General features: G+C 47.2%; 1 protein-coding gene across 1 annotated transcript in view; it reads left to right on the top strand.

Annotated features, from left to right (window-relative positions):
- Window positions 1–16927, top strand: part of MFHAS1 (malignant fibrous histiocytoma amplified sequence 1) — a 35152-nt gene continuing 18225 nt past the window's right edge. The window contains exon 1 of the mRNA XM_015625600.3: window positions 1–3004. Within this exon, the coding sequence (XP_015481086.1) occupies window positions 358–3004 (2647 nt within the window). The 5' untranslated portion in view covers window positions 1–357. The remainder of the gene's footprint in view (window positions 3005–16927) is intronic.

Raw genomic sequence — 16927 nt, forward strand, 5'->3', positions numbered from 1 at the left:
GGGGAGCTGGAGGCGCTGAACCTGAGCGGGAGGGGGCTGGAGGAGCTGCCCGAGGAGGTGGGCGCCGCCCTGAGCGGGCTGCGGGTGCTCAGCCTGCGGCGCAACCGGCTGAGCCGTCTGCCCGCCGCCGCCCTGCGCCACCTGGGCCGCCTGGCCGAGCTCGACCTCAGCCACAACCGGCTGCGGGGCCTGGGGGACGGCGGGGCTCTGGCGGGGCTGCGGGGCCTGCGCAAGCTCAGCCTCAGCCACAACGAACTGGGCACCGAGGGCCCGGGGCTCCCCCCGCGCCTCGCCGAGCTGGGCTGCCTCGAGGAGCTCGACCTCAGCTTCAACCGCCTGCGCCGCCTGCCCGAGGGCATGGGCCGTCTGCGGCACCTCCGCACCCTGGACGTCGACCACAACCTGCTGCCCTCCTTCCCTGCCCCGCTGCTGGAGCTGGCCGCCCTGGAGGAGCTCGACTGTTCCGGCAACCGCCACCTCGGGGCCCTGCCCGAGGGCATCGCTGCCCTCCGCCGCCTCAAAATCCTCTGGCTCAGCGGCACCGGGCTGGCGTCCCTGCCCGAGGGTCTCTGCCAGCTGAGTGCCCTCGAGAGCCTCATGCTGGACGGCAACCGGCTGCAGGCGCTGCCCGCTGGCTTCGGCAGACTGCAGCGGCTCAAGATGCTGAACCTCTCGTCCAACCTGCTGGGGGAGTTCCCCTCTGCCATCTTGGCGCTGCCCAGTCTGGAGGAGCTCTACCTGAGCCGCAACCAGCTTACCGTGCTGCCCCCTCACCTCTGTCAGCTCCACCAACTCCGCACTCTCTGGCTGGACAACAACTGCATCCGCTACCTGCCTGACTCCATCGTGCTCCTCCACAGCCTAGAGGAGCTGGTCCTGCAAGGCAACCAGATCGCCATCTTGCCAGAGGGCTTTGGGCAGCTTTCCCGTGTCACCCTATGGAAGATAAAAGACAACCCCCTCATCCAGCCCCCTTACGAGGTGTGCATGAAAGGCATCCCCTACATCGCAGCTTACCAGCAGGAGCTGGCTCACTCTCAGCCTGCCCTCAAACCCCGCCTCAAACTAGTCCTCATGGGCCGAAAGGATGCAGGAAAGACCTTGCTGAGACGATGCCTCATGGAGGAAAATGAGCAGAGGGAGGACATGGGAAGCCTGGAGGCAGGGAACACCCAGCACAGAGGGTTTTCTGGGCAACAGCAGGACATTGGGAGGGTGACAGTTGGGTGTTGCCCCTTTCCTGAGCCTCAAGACAATTCCTCAGCTCGGGTACCTGTCATGCAGCAGGTGGAATATCTCCCTGTTGAGCGGCAGGATATCCCTTCTTGTGTGCCCTCTCACCAAACAAAAGGGGACAAAACATCCCCTGCACCATCACTGCCACCCAATGTCCCCCGAGTACCACTGGGACTAGGACTGTCAGGAGGCAGTAAGGGCATCGAGGTGATGGACTGGACAGCAGATGCAGAGAGGGGCCTGACATTCATTGTGTATGAGCTGGCGGGGGACCCAAGCTATGATGTGATCCAGTCTTTCTTCCTCTCCCCTGGAGCCTTGTACGTGCTGGTGGTGAATTTGAGTGCCTACGTCCCTCAGCACTTCTACCCTTCTGTGGGCTATTTCTTACACTGGCTCAGTTCCAAGGTGCCCCATGCTGTAGTGTGCATGGTGGGAACCCATGCTGACCTCTGTGCGGAGCGGGAGTTGGAAGAGAAGTGCCTGGACATCCATCACCAGATTGCTCAGCAGGAGAAGAGGGATGCTGAGGGACTCCTGAGCTTAGTCCAGCAGGTGGATGAGGCTCTGGGACAGGACTTTGACCTGCGCTGCTCCAGCCCGCATGCTGCCTTTTACGGGGTCTCAGACAAGAACTTGCGGCGAAAGAAAGCCCAGTTTCAATATCTTCTCAACCACCGCCCACAGATCCTCTCTCCAGTGCTGCCTTTCAGCTGCCAGGACCGTTGCCAGGTGCGTCGCCTGCGGGACAAGCTCCTCTCGGTGGCTGAGCATCGAGATATCTTCCCAAACCTGCACCGAGTGTTGCCCAAGTCCTGGCAAGTGCTGGAGGAGCTGCACTTCCAGCCTCAAGCTCAGCAGTTGTGGCTTAGCTGGTGGGACTCTGCCCGGCTAGGCTTGCAGGCAGGCCTGACGGAAGATAGGCTGCAGAGTGCCCTGTCCTACCTGCACGAGAGTGGAAAGCTGCTCTACTTTGAGGAGCATCTCACCTTGCGGGAGTATGTGTTCCACAACCTGCCACGGCTCATAGACATCCTCAATGTCTTTTGCCAGCGGGATGCCACTGTGCTGCTCCAGAAACTGCTCAGTGACACCCAGATTGATGAACTGAGGACCACTCAGCTCCATCATTACGTGGAGGGCTTCTTGCTGCATGGCCTCCTTCCTGCCCATGTTATCCGTCTCCTTCTTAAGCCCCACGTCCAGAGTCGGGAGGATCTGCAGCTCATTCTGGAGCTGCTGGAGAAGATGGGGCTATGTTACTGTGTCAACAAACCCAAATGCAAGCCCTTAAATGGGGCGGCTGCTTGGTACAAGTTTCCCTGCTACGTGAAAAACGAGGTGCCCCACGCAGAGGCGTGGATCAACGGCGCCAATCTGAGCGGACAGTCCTTCGTGGTCGAGCAGCTGCAGATTGAGTATAGCTTTCCATTCATTTTCCCACCCGGCTTGTTTGCACGCTACAGTGTCCAGATTAACAGCCACGTGGTTCAGCGGTCAGATGGCAAATACCAGATTTATGCCTACCGGGGAAAGGTGCCTGTGGTGGTGAGTTACCGGCCTGCCAGGGGAGCTCTGCAGCCAGACACTCTGTCTATCGCTAGTCATGCGTCCCTACCAAATATCTGGACAGCTTGGCAAGCTATTACGCCTTTAGTGGAAGAACTGAATGTCCTGCTCCAGGAATGGCCGGGCCTGTACTACACTGTGCATGTCCTCTGTTCAAAGTGCCTTAAAAGAGGGTCACCCAACCCACACACTTTTCCAGGTAAGGCACAGCCCAGCTCACTTTTCATCTCTTCTGGAGCTTTGCCCCTTCTAGAAAGGTGTCTTATGAGGTCAGCCCTAGCTCTGTTTCTTTTCTTTCTTTTTTTTTTTTTTTTTTTCTTCTCTGCTCTCCTTTCCCTGGTGGTTTGAGTCATGAGAGAAAATATTAGGGTAGCTCCAAGGAGACAGGCTTAAAATAATCCTATTCTGAGAAGGGGGTGTTACGTTCCCCTTTGTCTGTGCCTTTTCTCTCTGCTTTTTGGGTTTTGGCCCTGAGGGTTGGCGGTGCCATTGTTGAAAAGTCTCTGACCTGTCCTCCTTGTTTTGATTCGTTTGAATGGGATTGTGGTGCTGGGGGATTTTTTTTCCCCCTAGTTCCTTTTACCCTGCAGCTCCCACTTCCTTGGAGCTATTTGTAAACATGAATAGAGATGCATAAAACATTGCAGGTGTTCCCTGACCCCCCCTTTAACCCTCCACCCCCAAAACCTGGCCTATGCTGCAGTCTCTCTGAATACAGGAAAGCTCCTCCTGGTAGACAATGGGTGTGTTGGTCTCCATAGCCCTGTGTAAAAAGAGCTTTCTCTGAGCCCTGTCTCTAGCGGGAGGCATTCTTCCCTGAAGAGAAAATACTCCATCTTCTTTGTTTAAGTGTCTCACCTAGAAGTGATTTCGAGACTCTGCCTTTTGGAGCTGTTCTCAAGAGCATTTTATTTCCCTTCCACTCTCTCCCTTCGTCAAACAAAAAAAGCATAACCTCTCTCCTCTGGAACGTGACTGGTCATGGTGCTTTTAAATGCTGTCACCTCTAAAGCTGTGATTTTTATCGGTGATGTTTTCCAGCAGCATCTGTTTTACTTTGTGTATGCAGGTATTGCCTCCTAACTAGTGTCCTCCCTGCTCCACTTGGGTTTGCTCTGCGGCTTGCAGGGTGCCTTGGGAAAGGTGCTTTGATGTGTAAATCTGCATGAAATCAAAACACACTCTGGACTGTGAGCAGTGCTCCAGAAATCTGCATTTTAACAACCATGTTGGAGGTGTGTTGGAACACCACAGGACCATTAAGAAGTAGCCTGAAATTGTGCAGGGAACTGTAGCATTATTTGACTTAAAGCAAGCAGTGGTGCTGAATTTGTTCTTAAGCAAATGTGATTAATAAGGTGTGAGGTTTTTGGGGTTGTTTTGGGGTTTGGTTTCTTGGGTTTTTTATTGGGTTTTTCTCCCTCTGGATGTTTAGAATAAGGAGATGCAGTTTGCTCCTCAGCCTGAGTCCTGGCTCCATCAGCTGTATCTCCCTCTAACTGCTCACTTATGTAAGAGCCATGGGACTGGGGGGGTGAACCCATGCTGTGAGACATGCTGTGTGATAGCTTGCTGCTCATGTGTAGGGCAGTGTGATCTGCTTTCCAAAAAGAAAACCCCTGGAAGCTAAAAAAGCCAAACCTGCCAGAGAACCCCTGAAAAAAACCCCAACAACCTTCCCCAAAAGCCTTCCAAAATTAGCCAAGACAGCAGACATGTGGATGTGCAGTGTGATGGTGTGATCAGCATCTATTGAAGATTTAACTTGTGAATTACAGTCTCCAGTCACACATCTCCTTTATTTATTTTTAACTGGTGAATGCTTTGTGGCTGTCCCTTTTCTCCCTGTGAGGAGATGATCCTTTAAAAGGGAAATTTGCAGAGGAGTCAGACCATCCACACACAGGCTGTTGGTGTTGCTGCTCACCCCAGTGATGGTCAGAGTGGGTTCAGAAGATTGAGAGGAGTGTTGAAGGGCCTTTTCCTTTGGACTTGGCTGGGTCACTTATGTTTCCTTAGAGGTGGGAAAGGATTGCTCTCGCCTGGGAGCCAGGCCAGCTGTGCTGGAAGGGAAGGCACAGGTAAGCAGTGTGATGAGCACAGGAGGAGCTGGGGCTTGTGTGCCAGGTCTCCACAGGGTGATGCTGCCTGTAGAAAGGGGGCTGCAGCATTTTTGAGGTGCTCCAGCAAGGAATTCAGGCTTTGCTATCTGGGGCACAGGATAGTATCCCAGGTGTGACCCTGCCTTGGGGCAGGGAATGGCTCTCTTAAACATGGATACTGTGTGACTCTAGCTGGGAGGACACCAGACAAACATGTTTAAAAGGCAAGGCTGATCTGTGGAAATGCCAAAGAGTGATTAAATTAATTTATTGAGAAGCCTGCTTGTTGTCATGGATGATGCTTAAATCTAGACCATGTTTGATCTGGACTATATGAAAAATGTGAACTGTGATTTGACTTGGGAGGCCTGTATGTCTGCATCTAATCTAAAATATTCCTTGCTGTGTATCTGCTCTATGAATAAAAGACTTATTCATGTTTAGGAGCCCCTAAATGGCAATCGTGAAGCTCAAGACTTTATTTTCCTCCCGATTTTGTTGATCAGGAGGTGTGCATGTTTAAGTCATGCTGCCAAGCTTGCTGTCGTGCAAGTGAGTCATGGTTGGTGTCATTTTTGACAAGGTGTAGGAAAGAGGGGGGTCTAATGTTTCGAAAATATGTAGTATGGGAGATGTCTGTGTTTCTTTACAAGCTCTTTTTAGTGGAAATTCCTGGCAATTACAATGCTCCTAATACTTAAATAGGTCTGTGGGCTTTTTAGGACTGCACTGAAGAAGTGCTTTGCAGTCAGTTGACCTTAATAAGGGAAATATTTCTGTGTAGACACTGCCAAATTTGTGCTCAAAAATGGAAGTGCAGTCTGGCTCTCTGTGTGGTTGTGCAATCTGTGTCGTCATTCATGAAACCGATGGTGCATTCTTTGGTCATCCAAAATTTTTATTAGAATCCCCTTCAAAAAGGGTGTTCACGAGTTGAGGATTAATCTTTGCTTCTCCTCTCCTTCCCTTTCCTCTCTGTCCTGCACACTATAGCTTCCATTGATAATACACACAGAAATACCCTAGGAATAGGGCTACTGTGTGTAGAAATGGTTAATAAAAATTGAGATTCTGGATTCAGTTTTTTGAGGGCTTATTGCAAACAGTGAATGAAAGTGATATAAAAATGCCTTGTTAGGGTCCTTTTAAGGAAGTTTTTTGTGTTTGAAACAGTTTTGTAGCTGTGTGAAACAGTAACTGAATTGGCATCTGAGCTGGAATTTCAGTGTGCTTTGAAGCTGCAGTCATCCATTTGGCTGGTAACAATTCAGTGTGTTAAATTATTTTTTTTTTCTTTTACATTTGCACTATATAGAAATAAATGTGTCCCTGACAGGCTAAGAAACTCATATCCCTCTTTGAGTGACCAACAGGAATGGTTCACCTCTCCAAGACAGTAAGACCTCAGTTGGGTCATCACAGGCATTGTGAAATGCTCTCATTTTTATATGATATTCTTTTAGCCCCCGGACTGGAGAGCTTTTAGGTTATTCATGTCCTGTAAGCTATTAAGTGACTTGGGATTGGGGGGTGGAGGTGGTTTGCCATCTGTCTGATAGTAGACACGTGTGCTTTGTTTGGACAAGTGTGACTGGATTTTCTAAGCTTGAATTCATAGGCACCTGCTTACTGCCTGCTGCTGTTTCTCCTTGCCCTGTACTAGGCTGGGTCTGGGCCACCCCGGGCTCTTCCAGACCATCTTTTGTACACAGTGTCCTGATGTCCTGTCCGTGATTCTTCTGGTGTTTGGCCTGGGAGGGATCATGTTTGACCAGTGGTTTTCCTTTATTCCTGCTTTGTGAAAGGGCTGTGTGAGTGTAGACATAAGAAAGCCAGAGTCTGTGTCCATTGCAGAAGGTGGACAAAATGCTGTCACAAGATAAGGTGATATGTGACAGCAAATAGAAAGCCATGGGCAAAGGTAATGTGTGAGCCTAGCAGCCCCTGTCCAAAAGGATGCTCCAGAGCTATTGAGGAGCTTTGAAAGGCTCTGGAGGACTAGCAAGAGGAGAGAAAGTGCACATCTGCCACCTGCCTTGTTATCCCTTCTTGAAGTATCAGAGCACGGAGGAGGGAGATCACAAGCCTCTGCTCTGCCTGTCTCCCACACTAAGGGTGAACAGAAGCAGGGATTATACTGCTAGTCACCTTAAGAGGTACAGATGGAGGTGTCATAGTGGAGTTCCCCTGCGAGTCTCTCTCTCTCATGGCAAGAGCAGGGCTAACTAGGCCACCTTACGCACATGATTCAAAGTGAACCATGCTCATCAGCTCTGTGTTGGAGTCAAAAGCTACCATGACCTTGCTTGGTGGCTGGGATGGAGTCAGGAGACAGAGAGGTGGAAGATACTATGGTGTGTCATGCTGTCGAGTCACCCCATGCAAGGTGAGGCGAGAGCAGGTGAGACTGGTTTCTTCAGAAGGGCTTGGAAGTTGTTTTAAAATCTGAGCTGCTGCTCAGTGGAAGGCTCATGTCAGGTGTCTAATTCCACTTTGTAGTCATGCTTTAAGTAGCTGGGGCTCTTTTCATACACAATTGCAGTAGAGTAACACCTGCTTGTTAGAGAGCCTGACATTAGCATTAGGTAGCCTTCTATTTTCTCTGATTGCAGGTGGAGTCTTTTTTGCTTGACTTTCAAAGTAGATGCTATGGCTGGTTTGCGACTGTTGTCACACTATCCTGAAGGCTGTGGTTTCAGCAGAGTACTGTGGCATAATTGGAGACAGTGGGACAAGACTTCAACACCGTGTGAGCTTTGGACGTGGATGATCTGGGTGGCAGGATGCAGCTGACCGGGGCCCAGGGTTTGGGAGAAGAAGAGCATAGATTGGTTGCTGGACTTAGGGAAGCTACTGTCATTCTGTGGCTCTAGCATGGATAGTTTACTGACTGGAGCTGATTTCTGTGCTGTTGAAGTGACAGCCTTGACTGGTGTGACTTGCTGTAGGTAACAGTATAGAAACACAGGAGTGACTTAATGTGGCACCACAGATTTTTAGGGATTTCCTTCATATTAACCTGTGTGTTGCAAGGTCAGTATTTAAAGTCCTCTAGTTTGGTGGCTGTGGCATCCTCTAATTTAAACAACATGTTGAAAGGGACAACAGATGTTTCTGTGGTCTTGGAGGAAGCTGAGAAATTGCCAGAGGAAGAGTATGGTATTCAGAGTTGGTGGCCGCTATGGGACCGTCCCTGGTGGGGTATAGATGTGGGAATCAGTCTTCGGAGAGAACTGAAGTAGTGCAGACCTGGGTTTGTGCCTGGCAGTCTGGCTTGGAAGGATGCAGGAACAGGAGGGAATGCTTCTTAAAGCTGTCTGGCAGTGTCTGGTTACCTCGTATTGTGTGTGCTTGGGGGCTTTATTTTAAAGCTCTTAATATAGAACTTGCTGAAATTACTTGAAATTAGAATGGCAACATGCACACTTAACACTGCTTGAAGAAATCCTCTTTCTTGCTTGAAGGAATCCTCCTCTTACACAAAAAGTTCCTATGCATTTCTGCTGAAAGAAAGCTTTCCTGGTTTGTCAGCTGTGGTACAGGGAAGCTCTTCTGGTTTGTCTTGCCATGACCTGTTCCCCATGGGAGTCATCTCTGGGCATTGAGCCTCTGGACTTTGATCTGAACCAGGGAGATGCTAGACTTGGTTGAGTGGATCTTTTTGGTTTGGTTAGTGAGGCAATGCAGAGTTCTTGGCCTTCAGTGTGTTACTTTTTTTTGTTTTGTTTTGTGTTTTTGGTTTGTGTTTTTTATTACAGCAGCTGAAATTTGTCTCTGCAGGAAATGACCTATAAAAGAGTTGCTGGGTACCAAATGATTCTTTGTTTCATTGTATGAGATCTGTTTAAAAGCTACTGACTGTGAGGGTGAGGTAAGCTGTTGATGGAGGTTTTTCCCTCTCTGGAGTCAGTTGATTACCTGAGGACTGATTTGTTTGCTGCTTTAGCATGATGAGGACACAGGTGTCATGGAACATGTTTTACACTGTCTTGTGTGCTCATACATCTGGTGATATGAGACCTGCTTCTACAAACACTGAAGTGGGAAAAGTTTTCCTGTGTAAATTTAGTTGAGTTTTAGCACATGAATGATCCACATGCAGGTTTATTGCAGGGGCCTACTCCTTATGCATCTCAGGAGAGGGTGGTGGAAAATCACCAACAGTGCTGAATCATTGTTGTCATTTGGGGATGTGAAGATGTTACTTGACATTGGGATAGAGATATGAAAAAACAGTATCAGTTTAAAAACAAAATAAGAGTGCCTCTGGCAGGTAATTCTCCTGTATGCTGTGGTGTCCATCGCTTTTGACATATTTAGCAGGCAACTGTGGTAGCCTAGCATACTCTCCAATTAGTAATTTGTTAGTAATAGTGCAGGCTACTTGTTTGGCTCTTGAAAGCAATTTGCCAGTGAAGAAGAGGAAAAAATTCTTTAGTGGAAAGTCCTCTGTGGGGTTTGAATTCTTGGAAGTCAACAGTGTACAATTTTTTTTTTCTACCTCCCCCCACCCCCATTATGAATAGAGGAATAACATCTGTCGATATGTAAAGAAAATTGTGTTCTTGGGGGTTGAGTACAAGATAATCAGTTATGTCCTTTTATCTCCCTCTCCTTATTTATGGTACCTGTTACTTGTTACACAGATGTGGACAACTGTGAGGGTAAGCAGGCTGGTGCCAAATAAGATCACCTCTTCTCAGGTGTTTTGGAGCTTGTGGGATGCCTATTTCAGGGAGCTCCTTGTAGGAACAAGGAGTGGGAAGGGAGTGCCTAAAGTACTATGTAAATTATAACCACCAAATTCCTCTGCTGCAAACAAAATGTCAGTGCTTTTAATTAGCTAAGAACTTACCTGTGTCTGAGAAAGTATTGCAGTTGGGTTACAGGAGTCTCAGCCTGCCTCCATGGTGTGTTACATGGTGGTCTTGCCTACATCAGGAGAGATGATGGGATTTTGGTGACCATGAAGGAGCTGTCTTACTCAGAGGATGAGGAAGCTGTGGTGTTTACAGAAGCTGTTGCATGGATGAAGTTTACAGTCTTGAATGGCAAGGTCACCTGTGTGAATGTGACCTTCGTTCCAGCAAGACCAGCTGGGAGAGTTCTGTCCTCTAGCAGTTTCTTTCTGGGGAACCAGATGTAAGAACTGAGATCAGGAGTTACAAGACCTGTGAAAGAAAATGTCTGGTTGTCTTTGTTAAAAATTTAATTTGGGATGTTCAGATGGATTGAACATCCCCGCCTTTGAGGGCTTATGGTTCTGCTTCAGGAGGCTGCTGGACTAAAGACTTGCACTTGTGGTATTTTCCTGGCTGAAGCTTGATGGTAAAGCTGATTGGGCTGCCAGCATGATCAGTGGTACCGTGGTTTCAGACTTGTGCAGGTTCTGTGGTTAGGGGTGAGTTGTCTGTGCCCAGTGGATGGAGGCTATGCTCAAGACTGAGCTGTGAGTGCTGGAGTGCTTGCCTGCTGGAGCTGGTTGTGGTTTAAAGCAAGACCTTAATTTCAGATTTGTTTTTTTGTTTTCCCAGTGGTCATTTTCAAGAGCTCTGAGCTTTACCCAAAGGTGCACTGAGTACACTCATTACTAGAATTAGCTGTGGATTCCTGGGGGATGAGTGTGGAAGTGGCCTAGGACCTACAGACTTTATAAGGTAGCATTAATTTTGAATTGGCAGTTGAACCATGGCAAGCTCTGCATGAACCAAACAACAGTTTTGAGATGAGCAAGGTGCTTTGGAGCTTGTGGAGTTAAGTCCATTAAACTGAGCACTTTGTGAAGGTCAGACTACACTGACCTCTGAGGGCAAGTAACCTTCAGCACAAAATAAAGTTCCATCTCAAATCCTGTTCAGACCTGCCTTGTATTGCCAAGTGCTGACTCAGATTTGGTGCTTGAACACTCCAGGAAGCAGCTGTATTATTGTTGATCTGGGATACATTGAATTGTGCTGATAAGATGATGCGAGACTTCTGCTGGGCTTTTATTGGTGGCATTTTGCAAGCTGGTCTAAGTGCATTTCTGCAAGACTCTTTGTGAAAGCAATACCGGGATATCTCTTTTACCCAGTTTTAGGGTGATGTTTGCCAAGAGTCCAGTTCAGAGAGGCATTTTTATTTGTGTTATCTGAGGGAACTGGCACTGTTCTGGGAAAGCTCCTTCCTCCTTCATTCACGGTACCCTTCACTTTCTGTAGAGTTTTCAATCTCTTCCTGTTACAATGTGCCAGGAAGAAAACAAAGGTACAACAGTGGTAGGACAGGGATTTAAGTGCCTCATGCCCACAAATGACTGGTGATAAAATTAATATTGTAGGCTTTTGTTCTAACAGAATACAAAATTATGGCACACTTTACTTGTTTCTTGAATGATCTGTACACAGTTACTTTCCAGTCTGTGTGCTGAACTCCTCTTGGAGCATATTCTTTACATTTTTAGCAGGTGTTTTTCTCTCCAGCAATACTCAGTGAGCAATGGTATCTGATAAGGGTCAGATCTTGCTGTGCAGCAGGGTAGGGTTGTTTATGAACTTCCTGAAAAATTAATTGGCTATCGTTTCCACAGCATCAAAATCTGCAGGGTTTGATTTGAGACAGAGGTGCTTGACCTAATTTACTTACAGTGCATCTAGTGGTTTCTGCCCCATGAAACTACACAGTGGAAAAATATTGAAGGTGTACAGTGATTTGTCCCTGCTTGAGTTTGAAAGATATGTGCAGTGCATTTGGTTCTTCTGTATCAGTGCAAGGTTGGCAGCAGAGGACTGCTAGAAGGGCTGATTTGTTCCAAAGCTATCCCAAAACAAGTGTTCTTACATTTAGGGAGATGACCCCCTGCCCCCTTGCTACATGGGCAATATACACAGGGTGAGCTTCTTGCAGCAGAGGAAAAAGGCATCTTTATCATGCTGTTTCTGAAAGTTTATGATGGACACAGCAGAACTGCAAAATTGTCCTGCAGTACAGACCACAAGTCTGCATGGTGCAGCAGCTCGCTGCTGCATCTCTAGCTGTTGTGGAACTCTGTTGCTGGCTATTTAGTACCTCTCTCCACTCCCTGTGGCCTCTTTCCTTAAAGAAGCAGCAGTCAGGTATGGATGGCAAGCAGTTTTTCTCTGAACACATAGTGTTAGAAAGCAAGAAGTTAGCAATGTGCAGGGCTGAAATGCACAGGCTGTACAGTGTGGAGGATGGGGAGGCAGGGACCTCTATCTAAGGATGGCTGCCTGACATCAGTCTTGTACTCTAAATATTCCTGCTGCCCGTGTCAGAACAGTTGCATTTCCATCTCTCATTTAAATTCTCAGATAAACTGAGATCAATAAAGAATGAAGTACCAAAGGATGGTGATAAAGATCCATTCTGATAAGCAGTCATCTTGACCTTCCTGACACTTGAGTTTCTATCTTTCCACCCTCTCTCTATATTTATATTGTATCTAACTCACCAGTCTGTACACATGTTCTCTTTTACTACATTATGGGGAAAATAGCATGATTGTCTGTCAAATTGCTGATCTTTGCACTACTCAGGATTACATTCTCAAATGTATAATAATATGCAGCTGTATTTATTGTGATTTGTGATAGGGAATAGTTCAAGTTGTTTATGTATAATTTTTGTTTGTTTTTCCCCAAAAAAAGATGAACAGCTGTGACCTTGTGTATATGGGACTAAAGGGGGACTTGAGACAGCTACGTAACTGAGTTGTCCCCTTACTTTTGAAATTCTTCATCTTTGAAGCTGTGACTGGCTCACAGGAGCAATGACCTTCCTTAGCAGGGGGATTTAGTCATGATGGGATGCACAAGAGCAGGAGGAGAAGTGACAGTAGGGTGGCAACTGGGCTGCTCTGCAAGCCTTTGAGAGATCTGCTCTACAGAAGGCGTCTTGCAAATTGCAGACGCACCCGGGAGTAGCCAAGGGGCATGGGAAATTGCAAATCCAGACAAACTGGTGTCTGACTGAGCAACAGCTGTGTAGTGCCAAACTCTCACTTAATGATAGGTTTCTGGGTCTAAAATGTTTTTTTAAAGTGTGCTGTAGGTTGTTGACAGAACAGCTGCTGGCTTGGCCTCCACTGCCTTAATGTGGGCTTTGAGCCAGCCAGTCTCTGTCCCACTCCTTGAGTCACTCCATCTTGCACCATCTTATTGCTGAGCAGCCCAACTGGGAACAAGCAGTGAGAGCTGGAATAGTCAATTCTGGCTCAAAGTATTCAAAGGGTAGACCTTTGCATGGGTTGGCTTTCTTGGAGAAGTCTCATCTGGACTGTATCTTCAGGAAGTCAGAATGCTGTGTTCAGAGAGGAACAAGCAGGTGGACCTTTCCAGATTTCCAGGGTATTCCAGGCTGGGGAAGATGGGCAAACTTATCCTTTTTATATGTCTGTGCTATTGCAGTGAGGGAAAGAGACAGAGGATTTTGTGTTTCTTCTCCTGGTCTGCATGGTGCTTCCTATGCTCTTGCTGTGTGTGACTGTATTTTTGCACAGGGTTTGCATGGCAAGGTTTTTGGTAGCAGGAGTGGAGCCCTACAAAGTTTGTTCCTGCGAGAAGCTTCCCATCTCTCTAACAGAGCCAATGCCAGGTGGCTCCAAGACAGACTGACCACTGGCCAAGGCCAAGCCCATCAGCAATGGTGGTAGTACCTTTGGGATAACATATAAGGGAAAAAAACCAAAACCCTTTGCAGCAGCTAATGCAGCTGGAGCAGGTAGATGGCCAAAGGAGGCTGTGATCTTTTTGAGAAGCTTGTGCTGTAGCAGACTACAGACAGGATGTGTGGACCCATGAAGAGAGGAGCCCACACTAGAGTAGGTAGGACTTATAACCCCATGGGGGACCCAAGTCCATGAAGAACTGCAGTCTGTGGGAGGGGCCCCACACTAGACAGGGGGAAAGTGTGAGGAGTCCTTCTCTTAGGAGGAAGGAGGAGCAGAGGCAATCTATGATGAACTGACTGCAGACCACATTCCTGACCTTCTGTGCCACTGGAGAGGGAGGAGGTAGACAAAATTAGGAGCAAAAAAGTCAGGAGTGAAGTTGAGCCCAGGAAGAAGGACTAGGTAGGGCAGAGGTGTTTTAAGATTTAGGTTTATTTTTCATTATCCTTCTCTGATTTGATTGGTAAAAAAATTAAAGTAATTTTCCAAAGTTGAGTCTATTTTGCCCATGACAGCAACTGGTGAGTGTTCTCTCCCTGCTCTTATCTCAGTGAGCCTTTCATTGTATTTTCTCTCCTCTGTCCCATTGAGGAACGGAGTGATAGAGTGGCTTTGGTGGGCATGTGGCATCCAGTCAGGGTTAACCCACCCCAAGTTTATGGGCAGAATTGCTGGATGGGGTTGAATGTGTTGAAGCAGAGGGTGCTTGGTGGCAGGCTTCCAAACCAGGGAGTCAGCAGCAAGCACCAGGCCTACTTACACTCGTTGCATAATCAGATGAGTTTTCAGCTCCCTGTGCATTTCTCTAAATCTTCCTTTTGAACAGCCTCTTTCTTTGTCCGAGAGATTTTCATGCTCTTATTTCAGACAGTGATGCATGCACTAGATTTGGAAAATTCTCATATCCATATGACTCTGGTATATCAAAGTGGCTAAATTTAGAAAATCTAACAAAAAAGAGCTTCCCCTTCCTGTGATCTGACATAATGTTTCTTGGTCGCTGTTATTTTTACTACGGAACAGCTTAAATCTATTTTGGTTGGGCACTAAGTGATGGCTACAGTGTGAAAGAAATTTGTTTCTCTGAAGTCAGGCGGCTGTGCTGCAGCTTCAGGGCTCTGAGGGCAGCCTGCTCATGCTGAGCATGTGCCAGTGCTGTGTTGGGGCCCCCTTACAGCCCTGCTCAGCTCTCTCGAGCCCTGCCTGCTCAGTAGTGGGTCTCTGGGGCTCAGAGCTTTGATGGCTCTGAACTTCTTCAACATTCTGTAGATGTAGTGTAGATGTAGTAAGTGGTGATGGATTTTAACACACACCCCCCAGTACTTCACTCATCCTCCAAATTCAAGGACAGTACAGGAAAGATGTTTGACTGGCAGCAAAGTAGAAGATGCAATGGGAGTTTATGTGAGAACTAGTCATGACTTTGGTTTAATAGGTCTCTTTAGTACATGGATCTTTCACTGTACACCATTAGGACCAGGACTGAGCCATCCCTGCCTGGAAAAAGCACTGGTGCAATCGTGCCCTGCTGCGCACCTTTAGCTCTTGGTGTCAAGAGTATGTAATTCAAGCTTTCAAACTTTCTTACTAATTTTGGTTTGGGGTTTCTGTTTGGGTGTTTTTTAAGCTATCTCCTTTGCTAAAACTTTCTCTGTGGAGGTTCAAGCTCATATTTTATTATAGCTAACTGCTCTCCTTCAACAGCCTTCTGACTTGTTTCCGAACATCCCACGCCTGCTTTCATATTGAGATGAAGGAAGACAACTGGGATGTTGGGAAGAGATGCCTTTTTTTTGCTGACCTCAATATCCTAAAAATCTGCTGAGCTAAAATTTATTTCTTAGTTTATCATCATTTTAAGCTTCTGGTGGACAATTGTGTAGAAATCTTCAATGGGTGAAAATGGAGGCAACGTGAGCCTCACTCTGGAACTTTGGTCACCTCCAAGGGATTTTGTTGGGTTCACGATGGTGCCAGAGGGCTATGTAGGGAGTGAAACTCCAGTGTGCTTTGTCCTCACTAAAAGGTCCAGCCAGATCTGCATACCTGAACCTGTACTGTCAGGAGTTTTGAGCAGGGATGCTGTCACTCATGCTGTGATGTGAAGGATCATGCTGTGATCCAGTATTGGTGACGTTTTCATGGCAGTTTGAGTAAGCAAGAAGTTTGTAGTTTCTCAAAGGAGCATGTGTGTGCCCAGAGGGAGCCCTAAGCCTCTGAGGTGATCATTACTGGATTTTGGCAAGATCTTAACTGATGCTTGCATAGGCAAGTAATTCAGCTCAGCAAGTAGCTGCTGTGGTCAGCTTGGAGCCTTCCTAAGGTGAGGTGCTGAAATAAACAATCAAGAGTTGAGTCTTGTGTGCGTCTTTTCCTAAGCAATGTGTTTGTGCCTCAAAGGCTCAGCCAAACTAAAGACTTCCTTGGATGAAAGAAAAGTTTGGGAACCTTCCCTTGGGATCAGGAAAAAAAAAATACCTTTCTCTGTGTCTTTTGTAATGGAAAGCTACCATAAAGCTTTTGAAGCTGTTAGTTTTAACTTGTTCTTTGTCCTTTGAAGTAAATCACATCTTACTTGTCTGACAAAAGTGTTTAGCATGTTATGTACATACACACATGCACATTTTTGAGTGCCTACAGTGAAGTTTAACACAGTGTTAAGAAAATGTTGCCAAATATCACAAGATCATGTTCAGGTTAGTGATTCAGACAGGGATCACATTTTTAAAAAAGGAAAAAAAAAGTTAAATAAAGAACCCCACCCCAACCAACCATTGGGCTGAAGAGGATGTGATGAGAGATGCTTATTGCATGGCTGCTCCTGCCCCTGGACACCAGGGTGGATGCTGGAAGCCTGGTCATTGTAGTGAGGTTGGGCAGCTGGAAGGCAGTTTTTGACCAGCCTCTGGTTTATTACCAGTGTGCCATCACAAGTTGTCATGTTTTATGGCAGACCTGTGCCCAGGCTTCAGGTCAGAGTTTATTGCTTTTAGCTGTGCTTTCTGAAGCATTTAGCATCAGTATTTCCCTGAAATAGCACCTTTGTTTGAAAGCTGTGTCACAAAAGAGCCTCTGCTCAGCAGCTGCTGCATCATACAAGTTTTGTGCATGATTCTGCTTCTTTGGCATGTACCAAGAGCACCTGATCCCATCTGAATCTTGCAGGTGAGCACTGGAACTAAGAACTACCCGCAAAGTTATGGTTCTGCTGGAGACGGCTCTTTTACCCCTTGCTCAGTGCTGCTTTATTCTCGGTTGCATAATGCTGCGTGATGCGGATAATCCGGTCATCATTACAAAAGGATTTAAACCCCTTTTTAATCAGAAGTCATTTTTAATAAAGCTTTGCCTT

This window comes from Parus major, chromosome 4, assembly GCF_001522545.3.
Source record: "Parus major isolate Abel chromosome 4, Parus_major1.1, whole genome shotgun sequence".
NCBI classification, from domain to species: domain Eukaryota; kingdom Metazoa; phylum Chordata; class Aves; order Passeriformes; family Paridae; genus Parus; species Parus major.